General features: G+C 34.7%; 1 protein-coding gene across 1 annotated transcript in view; it reads right to left on the reverse strand.

Moving 5' to 3' along the window:
• Positions 1-8,305: 8,305 nt before the first annotated feature.
• The window catches only part of LOC143235615 (uncharacterized), a gene marked incomplete at its 5' end in the record, with an annotated part of 59,804 nt that continues 46,376 nt past the window's right edge, over positions 8,306-21,733 (reverse strand). Inside the window, 4 exons of the mRNA XM_076473849.1 lie at positions 8,306-12,118; positions 12,899-13,124; positions 16,417-16,550; positions 19,039-19,258. Of these exons, the coding sequence (XP_076329964.1) occupies positions 12,024-12,118; positions 12,899-13,124; positions 16,417-16,550; positions 19,039-19,258 (675 nt within the window). The remainder of the gene's footprint in view (positions 12,119-12,898; positions 13,125-16,416; positions 16,551-19,038; positions 19,259-21,733) is intronic.

Consider the following 21,733-nt stretch of genomic DNA (forward strand, 5'->3'; position numbering starts at 1 on the left):
TAAGAAAATGTTATTATGCAATTGTTTTTATTGCATCATAACTTCAAAAGTCTCGAAGGGACTAATGTAAAAACTTACTACTTGACAGACATCCGTAATTGTTTTTATTTTTTTAGCGGGATGATTTATGTGTTTGTGTTTGTGTGTGTTTTTCTTATAGCAAAGCCACATAGGGCTATCTGCTCAGCCCACCGAGGGGAATCGAACCCCTGATTTTAGCGTTGTAAATCCGGAGACATACCGCTGGGATGATTTATAATTTAGTAAAAACTCTGAAACGGATAATAAACTTAGTTATAACACGTAAACAGAAAAAAATCTGACGAATGGTGAATACAACGAAAATAAAAATATGGATTTAATTTTAAACTTAAATAATTTTTAAATTCAGCTAGTTTCTATTATATCACCAACATTTTAAATGAAAAACAAACCTGCTTGATCAACGAAAACTCTGAAGTAAGGAATCAATAAAAAACATTTGCAGTTTTGTTGTTCATACATTTCATTTCATACTTTAATTACATAGACTTAAAATAATAAGTTATTTTTGTTTTCAAGCAACACGGCATAAAAACTGGCTTTTCCGTATATTAGAAGTTGTTAATCTAACTCATTTTTAACCATTATTATTCTGTTAATACGCCATGACTTTATTACATGAATGATCCTAATTTTGATTGACTCACAGGATTTTACAGACGTTCGACTGCATCGATTGTATTTTACGCCTCTTTGTCGATCAAGTTTGATTTCGCAAAATATATTTATTTAAGTTAACTATGAAATGTAAAGTTCGGTATTCTATGGTGTGGGGGTGGCACTAGCCATATGCTAGTTCGTTAATAAATTAATCATTGAATCACGCTATTCAAGAAACGCTGCTTCTGATTTATAATACTTAAAATTTTACACACATTTGATCGCTTTTGATTTAAAATGTTCAAATATAAATGTATCTTCTGCTATTAGTGTCTCCAGTGGCTTCAGTGATAAATCTGAGATCTAAAACGCTAAAACTTGGATTTGATACCTGCGGTGAATGAAGTCATTGTGTAGCTCTGTACATAATACCAAACAGACACTTTCATTGTTTAGCTTTCTCAACTCTGTAAGAAAGATATAATTAACTTCTGTTTGCCTAACTCTTTTGGAATTTTCAACTGTAGACTGTGGATGTCCAGCCACAGTTTTATCACATCTGTTTTCATTGGAGAACATATTCCCCCCCCCCGTAGTGGCATAGCAGCATGTATGCCTTCGAACTTACAACACTAAAAACAGGATTTCGATACCCGTGGTGGGCAGCCGAAAGATAGTCTATTGTGTAGATTTATGCGTAGTAACTACAAGCAAACGTCATAAACATGTTGTATATATCTGACACAATTTCATGATTCATTTTCACAGAAGGGATCTCTTACAAATACAGTCAAAATCTGGAACAATTTATTATTATAATTTATCGGAATCTAACTTTCACACGCATCCAACTTGTTACCCTTGAAAGGAACTGACGTAAATTCAACTTTACCGGTAGTTTCTCACCATAAATATCCCCCTTTTCGCCCACGTGTTTCAAACAATATAATCATGATGTAATCGTTTCTGAGACTGAAAACAAAATGCATGATGGGTGTAACAGACCTCGAGCTGTATATAATACGACTTATGTATACAAGTAGCTTATATACATGTTTTAATCACTATCAGTTATTACTGTTTACTGTATTTATTTCGTGGTAAAAAATGTTCGCAGAGAAGTTCAAATATTGTCATTATTTCACTTCGTTTAACCATTAAAATATTCTGGACATAGTTCACCATAGTATAATCACTATATTAACTAACTGTGTTTCTATTTGCTGTTTGTTTGTTTTTTGTGTAGAAATATTTGATTTCTTCACATATAAAGGTGAAGAACATGGTTTATAGAAAATTACGGTTTTAAGTTGATGGTTTACGAGGTTCAGTCTGATACATCACCTTGTTAACAAGCACAAAAGGATATTGTATAGCCCCTCGCTAGTACAGCGGTATGTATACGGATTTACAATGCTAAAATCAGGAGTTCGATTCCTCTCGGTGGGCTTAGTCGATCGATAGCCCGATGTGGCTTTGTAGTAAGAAAACACAAACACACATGTTTTATAAAGATCAGTATGCACTTCAAAAACAAGTTTTTTATCTCTTTTATATCCGAGAAGAGAAACCTGACATAAACAGTTTACACGATCACACTTAGAGACGTCCCCCAGTGGTGCGAAGTTACAACGCTAGAAACCGCGTTTCGATATCTGTAGTGGGTAAAGTACAGAAAACCCGTTGTTTAGCTTTGTTGTTGTTTTAAATGAAGCACAAAGCTGCACAATCGGGTATCTGTGCTCTGCCCACCACGAGTATCAAAACCCGGTTTCTAGCGGTGTGAGCCTGCAGACACACCGCTGTGCCACTGGGGGCGTTTAGCTTTGTACTTAACTTCAAACAACAACGCTTTGATACTTTCTCCGAAATATAGAAATAAATGTTTCCAGTGGCTCTTAAAGAATCTTGAAAATCAGCAAATTAAGTACGAAAATTATATTATTTAATTAATGAAAAAGGTTTCTGTTTCAGTTTATAAACGCATATTGATAGCACTCCAGTGACGTGGATTTTCCTCATATGGTATTGAACCTGCGACTTTTCTGAACTCAGAAACTTTGTTGACAGCTCATCTGATGTATAATGTACTAAAAGGATCAGACTCACTTTTAATTCTAGATCTGTAATTAATTACCACTGGCCTAAACCTCACAGTCTTTAAGTGTTCTGTGTGAGCGTCGACGTGTTTGTTTTATTAAAGAGTAACTTGTATGTTTCCATATATTACTGAGAATCTGTGTCACGTTTTCTAAACACAAGCATACTCCCAGTCTTTCCTTTTCTTTTGCGGTTTGGGTAAACGCATTACAAATTACATATTAAAAATATTGTTGCGCAGAGTGAGATTTTGTAATCGTTTAAATTCCCTCGTGGTACACACCATTGTTAAAATACATGAATAGAATAATGACGCTTATAAGTCATTTGATTGTTTTCCTTTTCGTTTCAGTGTTATATTCTGTCAATGCTGGTAATTATTATTAACAACTGTGATGTATAACAGCTAAAGCAGGGACTTATAAGCGATTTGCTATAAATAAATTGCTTATAAACAGAAGTAGTGGAACACATACCACATTTCTTTTTAAAAGGGATTCATATACTCGAAACAGACGCTCTCCAACACTTGCGGTTTAAATGACGAGAAGGGACTGGTGTGTGAGATTTATGTCGACCTACACCATTCGTACGGTTAAGGTGACGTCATTTGTTGAAGGGATATCCGTTTACCCAAAATTTTCCGTTTTAATTTCCATGTGTAAGCCACGTGATTCCAGTTCAGAATGACATCAGTTGGCTCACAATTAGACTTTGTCATCACGCACGTGCACTCTTGTATGCAGATGTATGTACGTAGTCGCAAATTATAAAAATAAAGACCTTTTTAGTCAGAATAGTTTTATTGCATTGATCTGAAACTCCTAACAATATGGTGGATAATTAACTCCATTTATTTACTCAATGAAATACTTTGTTTATTGATATGCTAGCAATTTTTTAATTATATTTTATTAAGTTATTATTGAAAAATCTCATTAAAGTTTAGAGGTTTTTAGTCGTACAGGCCAGGCATGGCCAGGTGGTTTAAGACGTTCGACTCCTAATCTAAGGGTCGCGGGCTCGAATCTCCGTCACACTAAACATGCTCGCCCTTTCAGCCATGGGGGCCTTATAATGCGACCGTCAATCCCACTATTCGTTGGTAAAAGAGTAGCCCAAGAGTTGGCGGTGGACGGTGATGACTAGCTGCCTGTCCTCTAGTCTTACACTGCTAAATTCGGGACGGCTAGCGCAGATAGCCCTCGTGTAGCTTTGCGCGAAATTCAAAATACAAAATAAACAAACTAGTCGTACATTTGCTTGTAACTATGTATTTGGCCCGGCATGAGCAAGCGTATTAAGGCGTGCGACTCGTAATCTGAGGGTCGCGGGTTCGCATCCCCGTCGCGCCAAACATGCTCGTCCTTTCAGCCGTGGGGGCGTTATAATGTGACGATCAATCCCACTATTCGTTGGTAAAAGAGTAGCCCAAGAGTTGGCGATGGGTGGTGATGATAGCTGCCTTCCCTCTAGTCTTACACTGCTAAATTAGGGACGGCTAGCACAGATAGCCCTCGAGTAACGTTGTGCGAAATTGAAAAAAAAAAAACTATGTATTTTCCCACGAAATGGATATTAAATGAAATAAAAGATTGGCAAAGTGTTCTTAAATATTCGAAACACTAGTTGTAATTCAGAATTTTTCCGAAGCCATCTATATAGTATTTCTCTATACCGTTTCAGTATTTTTGACAGTCTAAGTGCTTGTTTGTTCGGATTTAAACACAAGGCTACACAAAGGGCTATCTGTGCTCTACTCATCACGGGTATCGAAATCCTGTTTCTAGCAATGTGAGACCCGAAGACGTACTGCTGCGATAAGTAATAAGTGAGTCAAAAGTATCTGTTACAAAACGGTCTTAATGAACGAATTGTGTTATGTATGTCAGAAGTCTGAGACTGACCAATAAATGGTGACAAATTTTATTATAAAACTTGAAAAAAAAAAAAGAGTAAAACATTTGTGGAACTGAAGATATCTCTTTCTTGCTGTGTCTTTGTAATTACAATAACAACAATTATTCACTTCATAAATAGTGTCACGTTATAATTATTCACCAGTTATTGGAAATAGTAATTTTCATGTGTTTTTGTGTTTTTTTACACCAAAACCACATTGAGCTGCCCCCCCCGCTAGTACAGCGGTAAGTCTACGGATTTACAACGCTAAAATCAGGGGTTTGATTCCCCTCGGTGGGCTCAGCAGATAGCCCGATGTGGCTTTGCTATTAAAAAACACTCACACATTGGGCTATCTGCTGTGTTTATTGAGTGGAATCGAGCCTCTGATTTTAGCGTTGTAAACTCGTAGACTAACTACTGTCTCAATAATGGCCCAAGTGCCCAGTGTGGCTAGGTGATTAGGGCGCTTGACTCCTAATATGAAGATCGCGGGTTCGAATCTTTTTACACCAAACATGTTCGCCCTTTCATCTGTGGGAGTTTTATATTGGAACGGTCAAATCTACTATTCATTGGTAAAAGAGATGGCTGTGGGCAGTAATGACTAGCTGCCTTCCCTCTAGTGTGACACTGCCAAACTTAGGATGGTTAGCGCTGATAGCTGTAAGCATTCTTTTTTTTCTATAAACAAACGTAATTGCTGACCACTAAATTACTAACATTATTCAATGGCTGAAAATTTAAAATATTGACGAAACTGCAATAAAACAGGGATTTAGAACCGATAACTGAAAAACATTAGGAACGAATGCTGCTTTGCAAAAGGAAAACTTACCAGTTTTATGTTCGAAAACTTTTTATTACAAAGGATGCTCTTGAAAATACAGTAAATGGGAATTTACTGACAAATCCGGTTGACAAAATAGTGTTACAAGAAGATTTGTAACATAAGACTGATCCAGAACTTCACCGAAGCTACATGTATTACTGAGTATTGGTTTGGTTTTGTTGAACTTCGCGCGAAGCTACACGCTAGCTGTTCCTAATTTAGCAGTGTAAGACTAGAGGGAAGGCAGCTAGTTATCACCACCCACCGCCAACTCTTGGGCTACTCTTTTACCAACGAATAGTGGGATTCACGGTCACTTTATAATGCCCCCACAGCTGAAAAGGCGAGCATGTTTGGTGTGACGGGGATTCGAACCCACGACCTTCAGATTACGACTTGAGTGCCTTAACCACCTGGTCATGCTAGGCCCATTACTGAGGATATAACGTTAGAGCAAGCAATAGAATTGTATGAAGACAACTGGAAGTAAGTTGTACACGGGAGTAGTTGTTGCCAAAATACTTAATATTTTACGTATGAACATGGTAGATCTTTCAAGCCTCATAAACTAACCCGAAGATTGGAAGAATAAACATGCGCGTGTGTGTTTTTCTTATAGCAAAGCCACATCGGGCTATCTGCTTTGTCCACCGAGGAGAATAAAACCCCTGATTTTGGTGTCGTAGCTCCCAAGACTTACTGCATTTCCAGCAAGGGATAAGAACAAACACGAAACAACGTCTGAGTTTCTTGAAATTCGAATTTTCAACCTTAACGGCACTTTATATGCGCGTGGGCTAACTAGAGACTCGAGGTTTCAGGCTTAGCCATATCTAATTTTGAATTAGTGACCGCCCAGTGAGCTCTGGCACTAAGCAAAAGGCCTCACTGAGACGGGATATAGAAGATCTAGTATTGTTAACATGTTGTTATGCATTCTTTGTTTTACTCTCACTCATAAGTTTTGAGACAGAGAAAGAGCTAATCAGCAGTATTCACCCTACGAGAGCTTTGTCTAGTTTTTGAACTTAATAATAGAACTGTCTGCTATTTTTATAGCGTATTCCCAGTTAAAATGCTAAACATGTCCGGCTACATCAGGTCTCGAGCCCCGAATCTCGCAACTCGACACATGAATCACTTGGCCACAACCTGCTACGTGATGACTGTAAGTTCAAGGAAAATTGTGTAAACAAATGACAGACCAGGAGGTAAGGTCTAAAACACTGCGTATTTTATATTTTCTGCTTTAGAAGCGACAAGAACAAGTCAAAGTTGACAGTATCAGGAAGAAAGAGTATCAGAAAGTATTGGTTCTTGGTAAAAGACCGTGACTTTGAAGTTTGGCATAATAATAATAATAATCTAGAAAAATAACGCTTTGTTTTACAAAAGGCTTTTGAGCGAGAATGGAAGTTTTGATCATATGAAAGTTATAAAACGACCAACCGAAAGTCCAAAAACTAATCCATTTAAAAATGCGTGTTGCCAATTCAAAATTAATCCAACGAAAGACAATCTAACCCTTCTACAGTAACTTCATAAGATTGTATTCTAGTAGAAAGTAGAGATAATAAGAAGTGTTAGTAAAAACAACAACAGAAAGTAGAATCAAAGACTGAACGATAGTAGTAACATTGGTGTAGTTAAGACTGAAAATTACTTACTATTGATTGTTCTTTGTGTTATACACCAAAATGTTTGTGTCTAATATTTTGATGCTAATGGCAAATATCTAAACTAAAACATTGTCTTCTTTTGTAGTCTCTTACTAAAGTTTATGTTGGTTATTTCCGAATTTTTATCTGTGTACAGCCGTCCCTAATTTTGAATTAACAGACTAGATGGAAGAAACCTATTCAACAAAACAGACTGGGTGCAAGACAGCTAATCAACAGCACTCATTCACAACTTCTGGGATACTCTTATTTGAACGAATAGTGGATCTTAACAGTTATCTAAACGCACACGGACCGCTCCAAAGTGCAGAGTAAGTTTTTGCGGTAATGAACTACAAATTGTAAACCTGTAGGTCCACAGTCTGAACACGCTATCTATAAGATTACGCCTGGCCTTTGAGTGTTGATGACCTTAATTTACGCTTTTCATGTGGTTAAAATCTGTGAATATTACACTAAAATGTCGTGAAAGACGTTTTGATAAGGTTTGTTTGTTTTTGAATTTCGCGCAAAGCTACACGAGGGCTATCTGCGCTAGCCGTTCCTAATTTAGCAGTGTAATAAGATTAGAGGGAAGGCAACTAGTCATCACCACCCACCGCCAACACTTGGGCTACTCTTTTACCAACTCCAGGGCTGAAAGGGTGAGGATGTTTGGTGTGACGGGATTCGAGCCCGGGACCCTCAGATTACCAGTCTTGTGCCTTAACCACCTGGCTATGCCGGGCCTGTTTTGATGAGGAAAATACAAAAATATACTTAATTTAGCTTTTGTGAGTTGCGTACTGAATTGTCCAAATATATTTATTTATTTTTAGTATGCGTAAACTTTTGTTTCACAAGTAACTTTAGGTTTTTTTTTTATATTAATCCTCTGCAGAGTATAAAACTGATAAAGATCTTGTCATTTATCATATTTAAAATAATATTTGGTCCTACTCACCAAACTACACGGTCCTACTCACCAAAGTACAATCACCGAATTTTCCCACTGGAATTTTTCATATACTTTAACGTGTTTTGTTTTTGAAACATGCACACCTTTCTTGTTAGGCTAAATGGGCCTAAGTTCATGTTGCTTAAATGGAACTGAAGCAACTTCATCTGAGTTTATGTTTCTGAGTTTGTGAAATAACAAACACGTGCACAATTTTTCTAGCTTTTCTGAAATCAGTATTTATTTTTTTAACGTACATGTACTCATTCACCAGGCTGACAGGATGCGGCTGTTCTATTCCAAAACTTACAAATAACGTAAGTGCTTTCACACATGCTGAATTTGAATGTGTGTGTGTATATATATATATATATATATATATATATATACTCTTTCCATCCATTACGAACACTTAGTCACACAAGTATTTTTGCTACAATTATGAAAGAAGGCTATGAGAAAATACAACACACGAGTATACAAGAATGAAAACTATAAATATTGTTTCAAACACATTGTTGATATTTTCAATTATATACCTTAATGCCACTTGTGAATAAATAAACAACAAAACATTTATTCATTTCTGAAACGTACAAAAATACTAGGTTAATACACAATATAGGAGGCATCTTCATTCTAAGTTTTAATGTGAATTCAACAACTACAAGTATAATTACAAGTAGATGATATGTTACAATTGTTGAAAAATTTGAACTATATAGTTTGTAGGTCGTAGAGACAGTCACTGAAATGTTATGAATATTGAACGTATTTTTCTTTGTTTATAATAATATTAAATTACACGATGACTGTTTCTAAGTGCAAAATGATTTAAATTCTTGATTTTAGAAAAATAAAAGATTAAAATTATAACTAGAAAGAGTTTACCATCAGTAACAACTATTGATGAATGTTCAAACCTTAGGGTACGTTTTATATCCTTTACCAATTTATCACTACACCAATTTATATAAGGAAATGAACTTTTACCTTATTTTTTAAATTATAATTGATGATAATTAACATTACTGGATTTTTTTTCTCTATTAAAAAAAATTCACGAATTAATAGACTCAGAGAAAGCAGCAAGCCAACATAAACCACTGTCAGTTCTTGTCTGACTGAATAATGGGATTTAACAGTCATTTTTACAGCACATCCTTAGCTCCAAAGTGCGGAGAGCATTTCGCGGCAACTGGACACGAACAACGAATATTTAGATTAACAGTACGGCCACGATAAGTAGTAATTACATATTTCTGAGTTGTACATAAACTATAAGGATTATAACTTAGTTAAAATCAAGTTATCAAATTCTATGCCATGAAATATATGAAATTTTTTTGTATTTCGAAATAAAACTAAATATCATTTCACAACAAACTTTACAGCACAAAGTATACCGATTTTTAACTACGGAGTTACGATACGGTTCAGAACTCATCGGCTTTTAAAGGATATTTTCCTAAAGGAGTTATACATCAAATTATTTGTGGATCTATGACTTTGTTGGTTATTGAGTCTCTAATGATATATTGGGTCACAAACACAAAGCGTAAACACAAATACGTACAAGGTTATAACAATTCCACTAGTTACTGCTGGATCCATTTAAGTCTATTAGACGTATATTGTGTTTATATTTGACCAACACAAGTTAGGGTTAAGGACTCACAAAACTAATAAAAAATGATTATTAATTACTTATAACAGCCTGGTAACTAATAATATATACTCATAAAGCAGTGAAACGGAGCTTTATATGTAATTTTTGTTTCAGTTACAAACCTGTAAATGATGACAAAATTGTATTATCTAAAACTTATTGGAAAGCATTCTAAAAACCAACCATGCATTTTTTATTTCTTTAATGGTCATCTTTTAAAATATTTACAATCTATATACGATCGGAAAAGTTTATATACACAAATACTCGTTTCATGTAACCTATTTTGCTTCATTTCCTTTTTAGAAAGATAGGCCTAACTTCCATCATTATCCGACCAAACTTGAAAAGGACTTGTTACCCTCAAGCTAAATAATTACAGCTCGAAATTTAGTACTGTTGACTTTTAATGAGTTTTATATTGTTGACATGACGTACACTTTACACATATCGCCATCTTTTGTCCTTTAAAGGAACTATATACTACGTTACGTATTCAGAATAAGTCGATACGAAAGTTTTGAAATACAACAATACTCAAAACATCGAAAATATTTTAGAACTATCAACCTATATTTTAGATACAGTGAAATAGCAGTTAAAATTTATTTTGCCATTACCGTAGACAACAGTTTTTACGCGAACACTCAGAAAGAAATAAAATTATTTAACAAATAAAACTATGATGCTCAATGTATATATTTTCATATTTTCGTGGCGATTTTTTTATTTACTTTCCTTCTTATTTTCATTTGTGGAGTTAACACTAAAAGTGAAAAATAAAACGTATTCTTAAACTTTCATGCAACAGTTTTTCTCTTAAAATCAATTCAAGGCTATAACTTAAATTTACGTCTATCTGACAGTATTCCAAATAAAACAACTAACATCTGTGGATTTGTAAGCGACCGACTTAATAAAGGTAACGACAATAATAATGTACGTTTTCTTGTACCTAAATATGATAAAAAAATAGGACTAGTAGAAAAGAAAAAAAAATATTTCGAACCTGGAATTGTAAATCTACTGTGAACAGAATAATGACCTGGAAATTTCAATTAAATTCCTCATTACTGAGTTCTGAAACTCACTTGCACACAAATTACAGTTGCTTTGCCTTATAAAAACCAAGACAAATTTAGTACGTAGCGGGCACGATGCCAAATCGTAATACGATGATATATTTTGAATAAGAGCTGTTTTAGGAGTTCGGGTTAAAATTCTTTAAATGTCATTACTAGGTTATTACCAAGTGAAATATGAGTTTACTAGTAAACAAAACGTCAGTTTACCTGTAGGTGGAGCTGAGGAATGTAATTGCTAAACGCACAATAAATGTGTTGAATAAAAAAACCCTACTTTTTCTCCATCTGTCTTTCGCTACATGTGGTATACACATATGTGTAGCGTTTTATGTTTACTGTATGACGCCTAGGGCCAGATGACTAATTTAACCCCCTCTTCATTAGAGCTGTTTATATATATTAATTTCCAACGAGAAAAAGATGCTAGTTATGGTAACACCGTTTTTAATAAATACAACTTACAATGCACAATACGTAGTTAAAGTACAATAACATCTACGCTTATATTTTTAGAGGATTTTACCTTTTTTTTTTTTTTGCAAATATACATCTCAATTTTTAGCGTATCCTACAGTCCAGTTTGTGTAATATTATTCATTATTAATATAAGTATCTGTTAATTCTCACAAACTTATTTGTTTCATATTGATATTTATGAAAAGAACTACACAAAATTACAAGTAACAAATACTGAGAAAATTATAATGTAAATTTAATAAAGGTGATCTTAAAGTTTTAGTTTTTACTTGTAACAGAACTTTATCGGCTTCGTAATCAACCAGTATCATTGCTATAATTATTTTTGTGTTGCTGATTACTTCTTGAACACCCCCTCACAATAGACTGAGGTTTTAACCCTGTATATCAATTACTTATATAGATACCAATGCTTATATAAGATTCGCTGAACATATAGAGGAATGTACGTAAATTTGCACTGAGTCTGTTTAATTATTTATTTTACGCCATCTCTTTCTAATTAAATGATTTTTAGTGCACTTTTTCTCAAGTATACATTGTACGTACAGAGATCACTAACCAGTTAATGGAATGTATGTTTAAACTATACTGACAAACAGACAAAACCAGTACCACCACGCTTTCATCTTTTACTACCTTTAAATACTCTGGAGCACAGGGTCAAGCACCGAAAAAATAAATGATAAATGAAAGTTCGCTAGAATGTCTTAGCCACAGGTTTTACAGCAGTTACGACGAATAGAGTCACAGGAAGGAAAAGACCATTCATTGGACGAGCACAGTTTCCACGAGCTGTAACAGAAAATAAGAAAAATAAAAAAGTAACTATCGAAATTATTTCCCAAGCAACATTCGTAGTTTTGGGTTTATTTGTTTTTCTGAATAACTTTTACAATATTCTATTTTTTTCACTGTTAACTCTACATGTTAAATGTTTGCGGAAAGGTCTGTTTTTAACTTTACTACCACAAGAACTATATTTCTTAAATAAATGAATTTTTAAGAGATAAATAGCGTAATTAACTTTCACCAAAAGCGTCTTTATTTTTTGCACGGGCCTGGTATGGTCGAGCATGTTAAGGCGTTTGAGTCGTAATCCGAGGGTCGCGGGTTCGAATACCCGTCACACTAAACATACTCGCCATTTCAACCGTGGGGGCGTTATAATGTTACGATCAATCCCACTATTCGTTGGTAAAAGAGTAGCCCAAGAGTTGGCGGCGGATGGTGATGACTAGCTGCCCTCCCTTTAGTCTTACACTACTAAATTAGGGACGGCTAGTGCAGATAGCCCTCGAGTAGCTTTGCGCAAAATTCAAAACAAATATTTTGCACATATATGCACGCAATTCAAGTCAGCTTTACAGCAATTTTGGATTCCTGTACGTAAGATTGCCACAGGAACTATATATAATTGTCTTAATTTTACTTTAAAAATGTATATTAGAGATTCTGAATAACACTGTTTAATGCATTTAAATCCAGCCAAATAGCGTCTATTATTTTAAATCTTTTTAAACGAATAAAAGGCTTAAAATACTATTTGCTCTGATATATAAAAACTTTTCGTACCTTCGCTTTCCGATGCATGAAGTCCCGAATTTTTATGATGACTGCCAAATAATTCTCTCTTCGTGGTCATATTCATAACTTCAGATAAGGTCGAAGTACATTTGAGATGCATCTCTCCGTTCTTAAAATGTTTGTCTTGTACAATAAATCTTAGTCCCAGAGACGCTGTAATTATTCCATATTTGTTCTGAACTAGAGGATAATTCACTAGGTACCTACTGTTGGCCTAAAGAGAAATAAAACAGTTACAGCTTGCACAATGATGGTAACGACATTTACAGAACAAACAATGTAACCGATTATGTCTATTTTTTCACGGAAATTTAGAACACATATTCTCAAGTAATGTGAAAATTGTTGTCTTACCACACATTTTAACTTTTTAATACATTCTACAGCATAAAAGCTTACATTTCGCATCACAGTAATAGTATAGTTCACATACACATGCTGGAATATTTTTTTTATCAACATCCTTCCATAAAGCGTGAACAGGATTTTTAAGAAGGTTTTTAAACAGATTTTAAAAGTTCCTTGAATAATACAGATCAGAGAGTCAATACATTTTTACAAGGTTGTATGGATGACACTTGTATTATCCTAACATAATAACACTGGTACATAAGGTAGTAGATTGTTAACAGACAAGAATAGGAGTCCCCTACGTGACAGAGCGGTATGTCTGCAAACGTAGAATGCCAGAATACGGGTTTCGAAACACATAGAGGGCAGAAAATGGATAGTCCATTATGTAGCTTTGAGCTTAACAAAAAAGAAACAAAAAATAGGATAAGTTAAACTCATATGTGATTGGATAGTTATATATGTTTCCATATGTTAATTATTCTCTGTGATATTATGTAAGGATGATGCAAATGTCATCCCAACTAATTGTCTTGTTTGCATTGTTTTTTAAGGATTGATATTAGTCACCACTATATTTACTTCCCTTTTTGAAAAGATTTGCTTTACTTGTTTGTTTGTTGTTGTTTTTAATGCAGTGTTTCAAACAGACACAAAAATGTTGTATATATGGCCAAGTTCTTAAAACAAAGAAGATCTAACTGTAATATTTATTGCTTATTTATTATTAGATGGTAATTCATTTCATCCTATACGTAAGCCTTTTAAAGGAATACCACATTTCTGTAAGAAGGGTAACTTTAAGGGATACGATGACACTGTTTACACTACAATTACGATTTTGATTAAATTACTGTAAATTATTAATAATACTTATAAAATAAGATACTCCGTTTGAGACTATGTCACCACAGTGAAACTGTTGAGGCCATTGCTTTGATTTATCAAGTAATAAAAAAAGAAGCAGGAGAAAGAAGAACACGAAATTCAAACTTTTAATATTTATAGAATTTTTCAGAATTTGTGACTCAGTCATTATATAGATATTGTTATAAAAGGAAACAGTGCATTGTATTGTAAAGTTCTGATAACCTATTGAAGAGGTATTTAAAATACCACTTCAATGAACAATCCGAGTAATCCCTGCATAAGCAGCACCTGTGTAATAAAGTGTGTATTATTTGTTTGTTTGAAAGTAATCACATAGCTATACAATAAGGCTATCTGTGCTTTGCCTACCACGGGTATCGAAACCCGGATTCTGGCATAGTAACTTCGTAGATATATCGCTACGTCACTGGTGGCGGGTGGTGGGTGTAAATGTAACCTGTATTTCAGAACATATGATATACGCTTTGAAATGAAATGGATTTACAAGCCAGCCTATTTCAGCTCAGGAAGAGATTATTTACCCACAAGTTTAGGTACTGCCTGCACCAGGAGGAATTTGATTGTTTGTTTGTTTGTTTTCGAATTTAGCGCAAAGCTATCTCGCTTTGCGCTAACTGTCCCTAATTTTGCAGTGTAAGACTAGAGGGAAGGCAGCTAGTCATCACCACCCACCGCCAACTCTTGGGCTACTCTTTTACCAACGAATAGTGGGATTGACCGTAACATTTTAACGCTCACACGGATAAAATAACGAGCATGTTTGGTGCGACGGGGATTCGAATCCGCAATCATCAGATTACGAGTTGAACGCCTTAACCCACCTGGCCATGCCGGGCCAAGGAATTTGAAAGAGCAGAACGTTTCATTTGTAGATATTAACGATAATTTAAATACACCTTTGTTTTTCCTTAATAAAACTGAGGAAATATAAATGTTAAGTTTTACAAACTGTAGTATAATTTATTTTTAGAAATAACCAAAAATATGGTAAAGAATTTCATTAAGTAATTAGCAAGCATTTTGCAAAATCAATCGTATTATAATCTAAACCTGTAATATTATTGGCTTGAAACTTATAGCAGGAACATATGCTACAGTGGAGCCTGTTTTATAGTGAAAGCAACAAAAAGTATAAACCTATCAGAGACGTGGGAGGTAAATTAATAGCAGGGGAGTGTAAGGTTTGTCTGACTGAGCAAAGAGAGAGAATGTGTTCCATAGACCCACCAATTACGCCCGAGGTGGAGGGCTCGCCTTAAGACTCTAAGGCGAGCCCAAAAAGCTCTTGTATTCTTGATTAAATTTTATGCATTCTCTTGTTTTTCCTAAGAGAAATTTACCCAATTATGAGGCATTTCTACTGGGACAGATTGAAAAGTGTGATGACTGGACCTTCTGCTTCCTACAATGGCTATCAAAAACGATTATATTCCATGAGTCTGGGAAGCAATGAAATATAGCAAAAAAAGAAATATAAAAAAGCAGGTTGGTAAATACTTTATGGATGCGCTGTTTCATATAAATACTTTATGGGTGCGCTGTTTCATACCCGTAATTTACGTGGTGAGTGGGGACATACCCTTACTTTTTTATTTTTAGTAATAGAGAATTTTTCTCCCTCACTTTACAATAGTGGTAGTATATTTTTATCATTATAGGCTAATGATGCAGCTTGGTCAGATGGTTAAGGCACTTGACTCGTAATATGAGGATCGCGATTTTGAATCCCCGTCACACCAAACATACTTTTTTTTTCAGCCGTGGGGACGTCATAATGTGATGGTCAATCCGGCGAGTCTTTGATAAAAGAGAAGTTAAAGAGTTGGTGGTAGGTGGTGATGACTAGTTGCCTTCCCTCTAGTCTTACACTTCTAAATTAGGGACGGTTAACGCAGAGAGCCCTCGTGTAGCTTTGCGCGAAATTAAAAACAAACCAAACCAAATTGTAGACTAAATTACTCATTGGCCACTAGTACTTGGACCCAGCCGAAATACAATTCATGTTTAGACAAAATTCATACGGTGTGTTCTTACACAGCATGTATTATATCTCCTCCCCCACTTTTGAAATAAACTTTGTGCCTCTGCACAATTTACCCACAAAGCTTCTAAAAATAGTAAGTTATTACCAGATGATAGAAAAGTAGCAAATATCACATTCTGAGAAATGTAAAATTTATTAAAATGAGAAATTACTGTAGATAATTAAGCACCGGTACAGAAACTCAAATTTAACATACTTATCATTGTTTAAACCTACTAACTTGTTTTTCATTTATGAACCAGCGAAGTAACGGTAGAGTTTTCGAACTACCAGAGGTGCAGTTAACATCCACAATGTCGTCAATTCTATAAGCAGAATATCCACCTGTAATTACAGGGCCTCCACTGCTGGATCCTATATGGGTAAAATCAACAACAAAAAAACATTAAGTCAACTGTATTTGGGAAAATATTTTAGCTTGGAGAAGAACAATCATTGATCTAGTTTATGCCTAGCTATGAATTTTTATAGTTAAATAGAACGGATGCAGGGAGAGAAATGTTCCGACTGCATGATTACTAATAAAACAAACAAAAAAAAAACTGGTCAAATTAACAACCTAATGAATTTATGTAGAATGCTACTTATGAAACAATTTATTTTATTTATTTTGAATTTTGCGCAAAGCTACACGAGAGCTATCTGCGCTGGCAGTCCCGAATTTAGCAGTGTAAGACCAGAGTGAAGGCAGTTAGTCATTACCACCCACCGTCAACTCTTGCGCTACTTTTTACCAACGAATAGTGGATTAACTGCACATTATAACGCCTTCACGGCTGAAAGGGCGAGCATGTTTGGTGCAACGGGGATTCGAAGCCGAGATTATCAGATTACGAGTCAAACGCTTTAACCCCCCTGACCATGCCGGGCCTGCTTATGAAATAAAGAAAAATTATAGATTAGGGTAGTTCGATTCCATTTAAAATGTGCAACAGGTAATTATGAACTGTAATGAATAAAGTTTTATTCTTTGAAAAACATCTATCTGTAATAACTTTTATGCTCGCTTGTACCTGGCGAATCATAAGCTCATATATATATAATGAATTACAAAGAAAGTTATATTTTGTTACATAATAACTTGCTCGTACAAGGTTTCGTGTAGATTACATATACGTCTAGTTCCACATGATGAATTTTTGTGTTATTCATTAATTAGACAAATGGGACCGGTTACGAATTATTTTGCTTTTCGCTTGTTCATTTTACAATGTTCGCGCAAAGTTTTAAAAAGCTGTCAGTGCGTAGTCATCCATACTTTTCGGTCCCCCGGTGGAACAGCAGTAAGTGTTCGGACTTACAACACTAAAATTGGGGGCTCGATTCTCCTCGTTGGACAAAGCAGGTAACCCGATATGGCTTTGCTATAAGAAAACGCCCAAACCCCTGATGGTAGACTAGAAGATAGGCAAAACTTGTCAAAGGCACCAATTGCCAACCCATGGACTACTTTTATGTAACCAAGTTGTGGAATTTAACCACATTTACAGAGTACCATTCGGCCTACATTCAAATACGCTTATTAAAATATAAGGTCTAGTCCACAGTGGTATGTCTGTGGACTTACAACGCAAGAGTCCGAGTTTTGATACCTGTGGTGAGCAGAGCACATGTATCTCATCGTGTAGCATTGTGCTCAACTTCAAACAAAACGGACCCACTTATTTTATAATTAATATACTGTTATGGGCAGATTTTTGGAAAAGTAACCAGCTGTGTTATTTCAGGCGACATATTTTATTTTAAAAATTCATGCTGTTACAGCTGCGTGCAGATTTCGATCACAAAATTTTTATAACCAACTGCAAAAAAAAACTATTGAATTAATATCAAATGAAAACTACTTGATATTTGTGTTCAAAGCTTCCATTATAAGAATTCTTCTTCTCATTCTTGGGATTTTGGTCTTTGTAGACCTGGGAGGGTCAGGTTCACTGGGACCTTTTCTTCTTATTGTATTAAATACAATTTATTTTTGTTTGTTTTTGAATGTTGCGCAGAGCTATTAGAGTTATCTGTGCTATATATTAATATATATATATATTCTCTGTGACTTGCACAGAAGGATGAGCCGGATAAGCTCAGGTTTCTTACCCTTATGTTCCTAAAGAGTCCTTTTTTCACTCATAAAAACTGTCACCAACTACTAAAAGATACGTCTGATTTCATAACCTACTTGTTGCGAGTTATTTATGGTGGGAGAAGTTAACTTTAATATGAATGGAACACAAGACTTGTAGGTCTTTAGAGTAAAAAAAATAATTGTGATGCTCTGTTAAATGTTAATGTGTAAACATTCACTGTCTAGGTTTAGATTTTAATACTATTTATAAAATCAGTTGAACGGAAATAAAAGAAAATATGTTTTCTTTTTATGGATTTTACCCCAAGCGAACGAGAGAAAACCCACAGTTCTCATGGTCTCTTCTAACTACCCACACTCCAAATATAAACGACTTGCCTTACATGCTTAAAAAGTTCCCCTTTTACCAATGAGCTACGGTCCTTTTAATATTCTCTGTATATTAATTCAGATTTGAAGCCCTGCAGATTAAATAAAAAGCTTGAACGCAATTTAGGGGAAAATAAATATAAAAAAATGCATTTAACTAACAAATACAAAGGAGAAATATGAAGAGTATATTCTAGAAAATTTAAGTTTAAGCATACTTAAAGAGTTGAATAAAATTTTATTTAGATGAACTGATGAATTTATTTACAATATTTTAATAATAATCAAATTTAACTGAAATTACTTTTTACAAAAGAACGAACAAAAACAGCACAAAATCACATTCTCTGGTCAATTAATATTTAAAATGAAACCAGAAAACTATAGTACCTATACTTGGATATGGACTAGAAGGTAAGACGTTGCCACCAATGATGATTTCTTCACTGCTTAGAGAATAGTTATTTGAAATCACAGCCGAACACCTCAGAGTAATAGTATCTCGTACAAAATGTTCAGGTGTAACTTCAAAGTAAAGGCCTAACTTGGAACTAACCAGGCCACCGATATGTTCATTTTCTGGGTATGCAGTTAAAAATTCTTCGGGTGGCTGTAAAAAACAAAACAAAAAACCCAACAAAACATGACAATAAATTTAAAGTGAGTTACCAATCAAAGATCAATACATCTTAGTAAGTGTTTCTTTAGGAGTTTTTAAGATTATGTGGTAAAAAAATAATAATCCAAAGTCTAGTATACCTCATGACAACGAAGGCGTTTTACATCTTTGACAAGAAATTCTATAGATTTCACGTACTAACGTAATGTTCATAGAGCAGATGGGCCTACCTTCCACGTGACGGTAAGCAGTCAAATTCTTCATGAGTTAATCCAAGCTAACTCGCATTTTTGTACTTCTGACACTGTTTTAAAACGTTATCATAAATTCCATGTATAAAGCCGCACACTCTTCTATTTATATCAAACCAAACCTTTCTCTAACCAAATAACAATATAAACGTCTTAATAAAAACAATAAAACTTAGAACAATATAAAAAATGCATGTAAAAATATAAATTACATTCAAGTACACTTTATCGAAAACACATTATAACAGAATAGAAAGTTGTATTTTTAAAGTTAGTAAATATATAATGTAATTTGAAATTAATCTTTTGCATTAAAAAATTGGTTTGTTTTAAATTTCACGCAAAGCTACACCAGGGCTACCTGTCACTAATTTTGCAGTGTGAGACCAGAGGAAAGGCAGCTAGTCATCACCATCCACCGCCAACTCTTGGGCTACTCTTTTACCAACGAATAGTGGCATTGGCTGCCACATTATAATGCCCCAAAGGCTGAAAAAAACAAACGAGTATGTTTGGTGCGACATGGATTCGAACCCGCGACCCGCCGAGTGTCTTAATCACTTGGCCATGCCGGGCCATTAATATTTTGAAGTTCGTTTATTAGTTTTCCATTGTTTTTATAAATTTACACTCTCTCTCCGAATAGTAAGATTAAGATTAGATAATTAAACGTGTCTCCCAATTCTGACCCTGTAGAGAAGAGCCTCTTTGAATAGACTTTTGAATAATTATCATGGAAAGTCGCTCAATAGTCACAGTTAGCATAGCAAATAAGGTGCGCCATATTGTTTATCACCGATCATCGAAAATCAAATATGATCTGCAACCTCTGAAACTGTTGACTCTAAACTAAGGCAATGGTTATATTTTAGTTAAGTCTTTTTGTGATTATGTGTCACACTTAATTATTTTGTGGTGTATGACTCAATGTCGCATAAACAGCTTATACTGATACAAAATGCGTGTTAATTGTCACTTTGATACAGTAACCAAAGACTTAAAGATTTTATTTTGACTGCGACTACGACCCAACTTGCCTGATGAACTACGGTGTAAAGAAAAAATACCTCGTTGGTAGTCACTGTATAAACGAAATATAATTAAAATGCAATTTATTACACACTTCCTTCCGAAAAATTTTAGTGGGCTCACAAAAACAACAACAAACCTGTAATTCAAGTAACTGTTAGTCTTATTGTGATTTTAAATAACTTACAAATCCATATTCATCTGATATTATTAACAGGTACGTACAGAGGACTGAATACGTTATATTAAAACGGGTTTTGAATAAGAAACTCAACCAGTATAAAGTAGTGATGGGAAAGAGTGTATCAGAACTACATTTTGACATTATTTGGCGTGTCTAGGTAGTGTGATTCCACCGGAAGTTGATCGTTTTTGGATGCCGCATTAAAATGTGTTTGGATTAGGAATTTAAAATTTACAAGATTGGGATCTCTTGTACTTCCTGTTGTGACACTGGAAAAAAAAAAAAGAGGAATATGTGCCAACTTGTAAAACTAGAACCATACACAATGGGATATACAACAAATTGTATTCCAATGGTAAGGAACTTGCAGCGTCTCTATACGTATGTGAATCCACGAAATGAAATAATTAGTGGCAAAAGCTGTCCACAGAGCCAGACCACAGTTTGTAAGTTATCAGAAACAGATTTCCATCTGGAAAAAGATATAAGTGGCGTATATACAAGTCAATTTCAAGACATATTTAAGAAAAAAAAACTGTGTGAAACTGTATGAAAGGCACTTCACTGGTGTGAAATGGCATGTATGGAGACAATTGAAGAAGTACATGTGTACATTAATTGATAACTGTAACAAATGACAGTTCCTACCAGCTGTGGTACACAGTATGTCATGAAACGTTTTAGAAGTAATCCATGATCATCACTGGATATTGTGCCACAGATAAAATTTGCTTACTATTAGGTTCATAGTATGGACTCTTCCTATTGCACAGCTGGAAATTTAAAGGGGCATTTATACAACACCATACAAAGTAAAACTGATCAAGATACAGACAGAACCTCTTGATTTATGTGTGATCAGATTGTAGAAATGGTCATTGGAAAACTGTTTTCTTCTTGCATTAAATGAATTATGAAAAGTCAGAAAAGAGAAGAATTATTTTAAAAATAAGGCAGTCTTAACTTACAACTGAGTGTTATTTTTAAAAATAAGGCAGTCTT

This window comes from Tachypleus tridentatus, chromosome 12, assembly GCF_004210375.1.
Source record: "Tachypleus tridentatus isolate NWPU-2018 chromosome 12, ASM421037v1, whole genome shotgun sequence".
Taxonomy (NCBI): domain Eukaryota; kingdom Metazoa; phylum Arthropoda; class Merostomata; order Xiphosura; family Limulidae; genus Tachypleus; species Tachypleus tridentatus.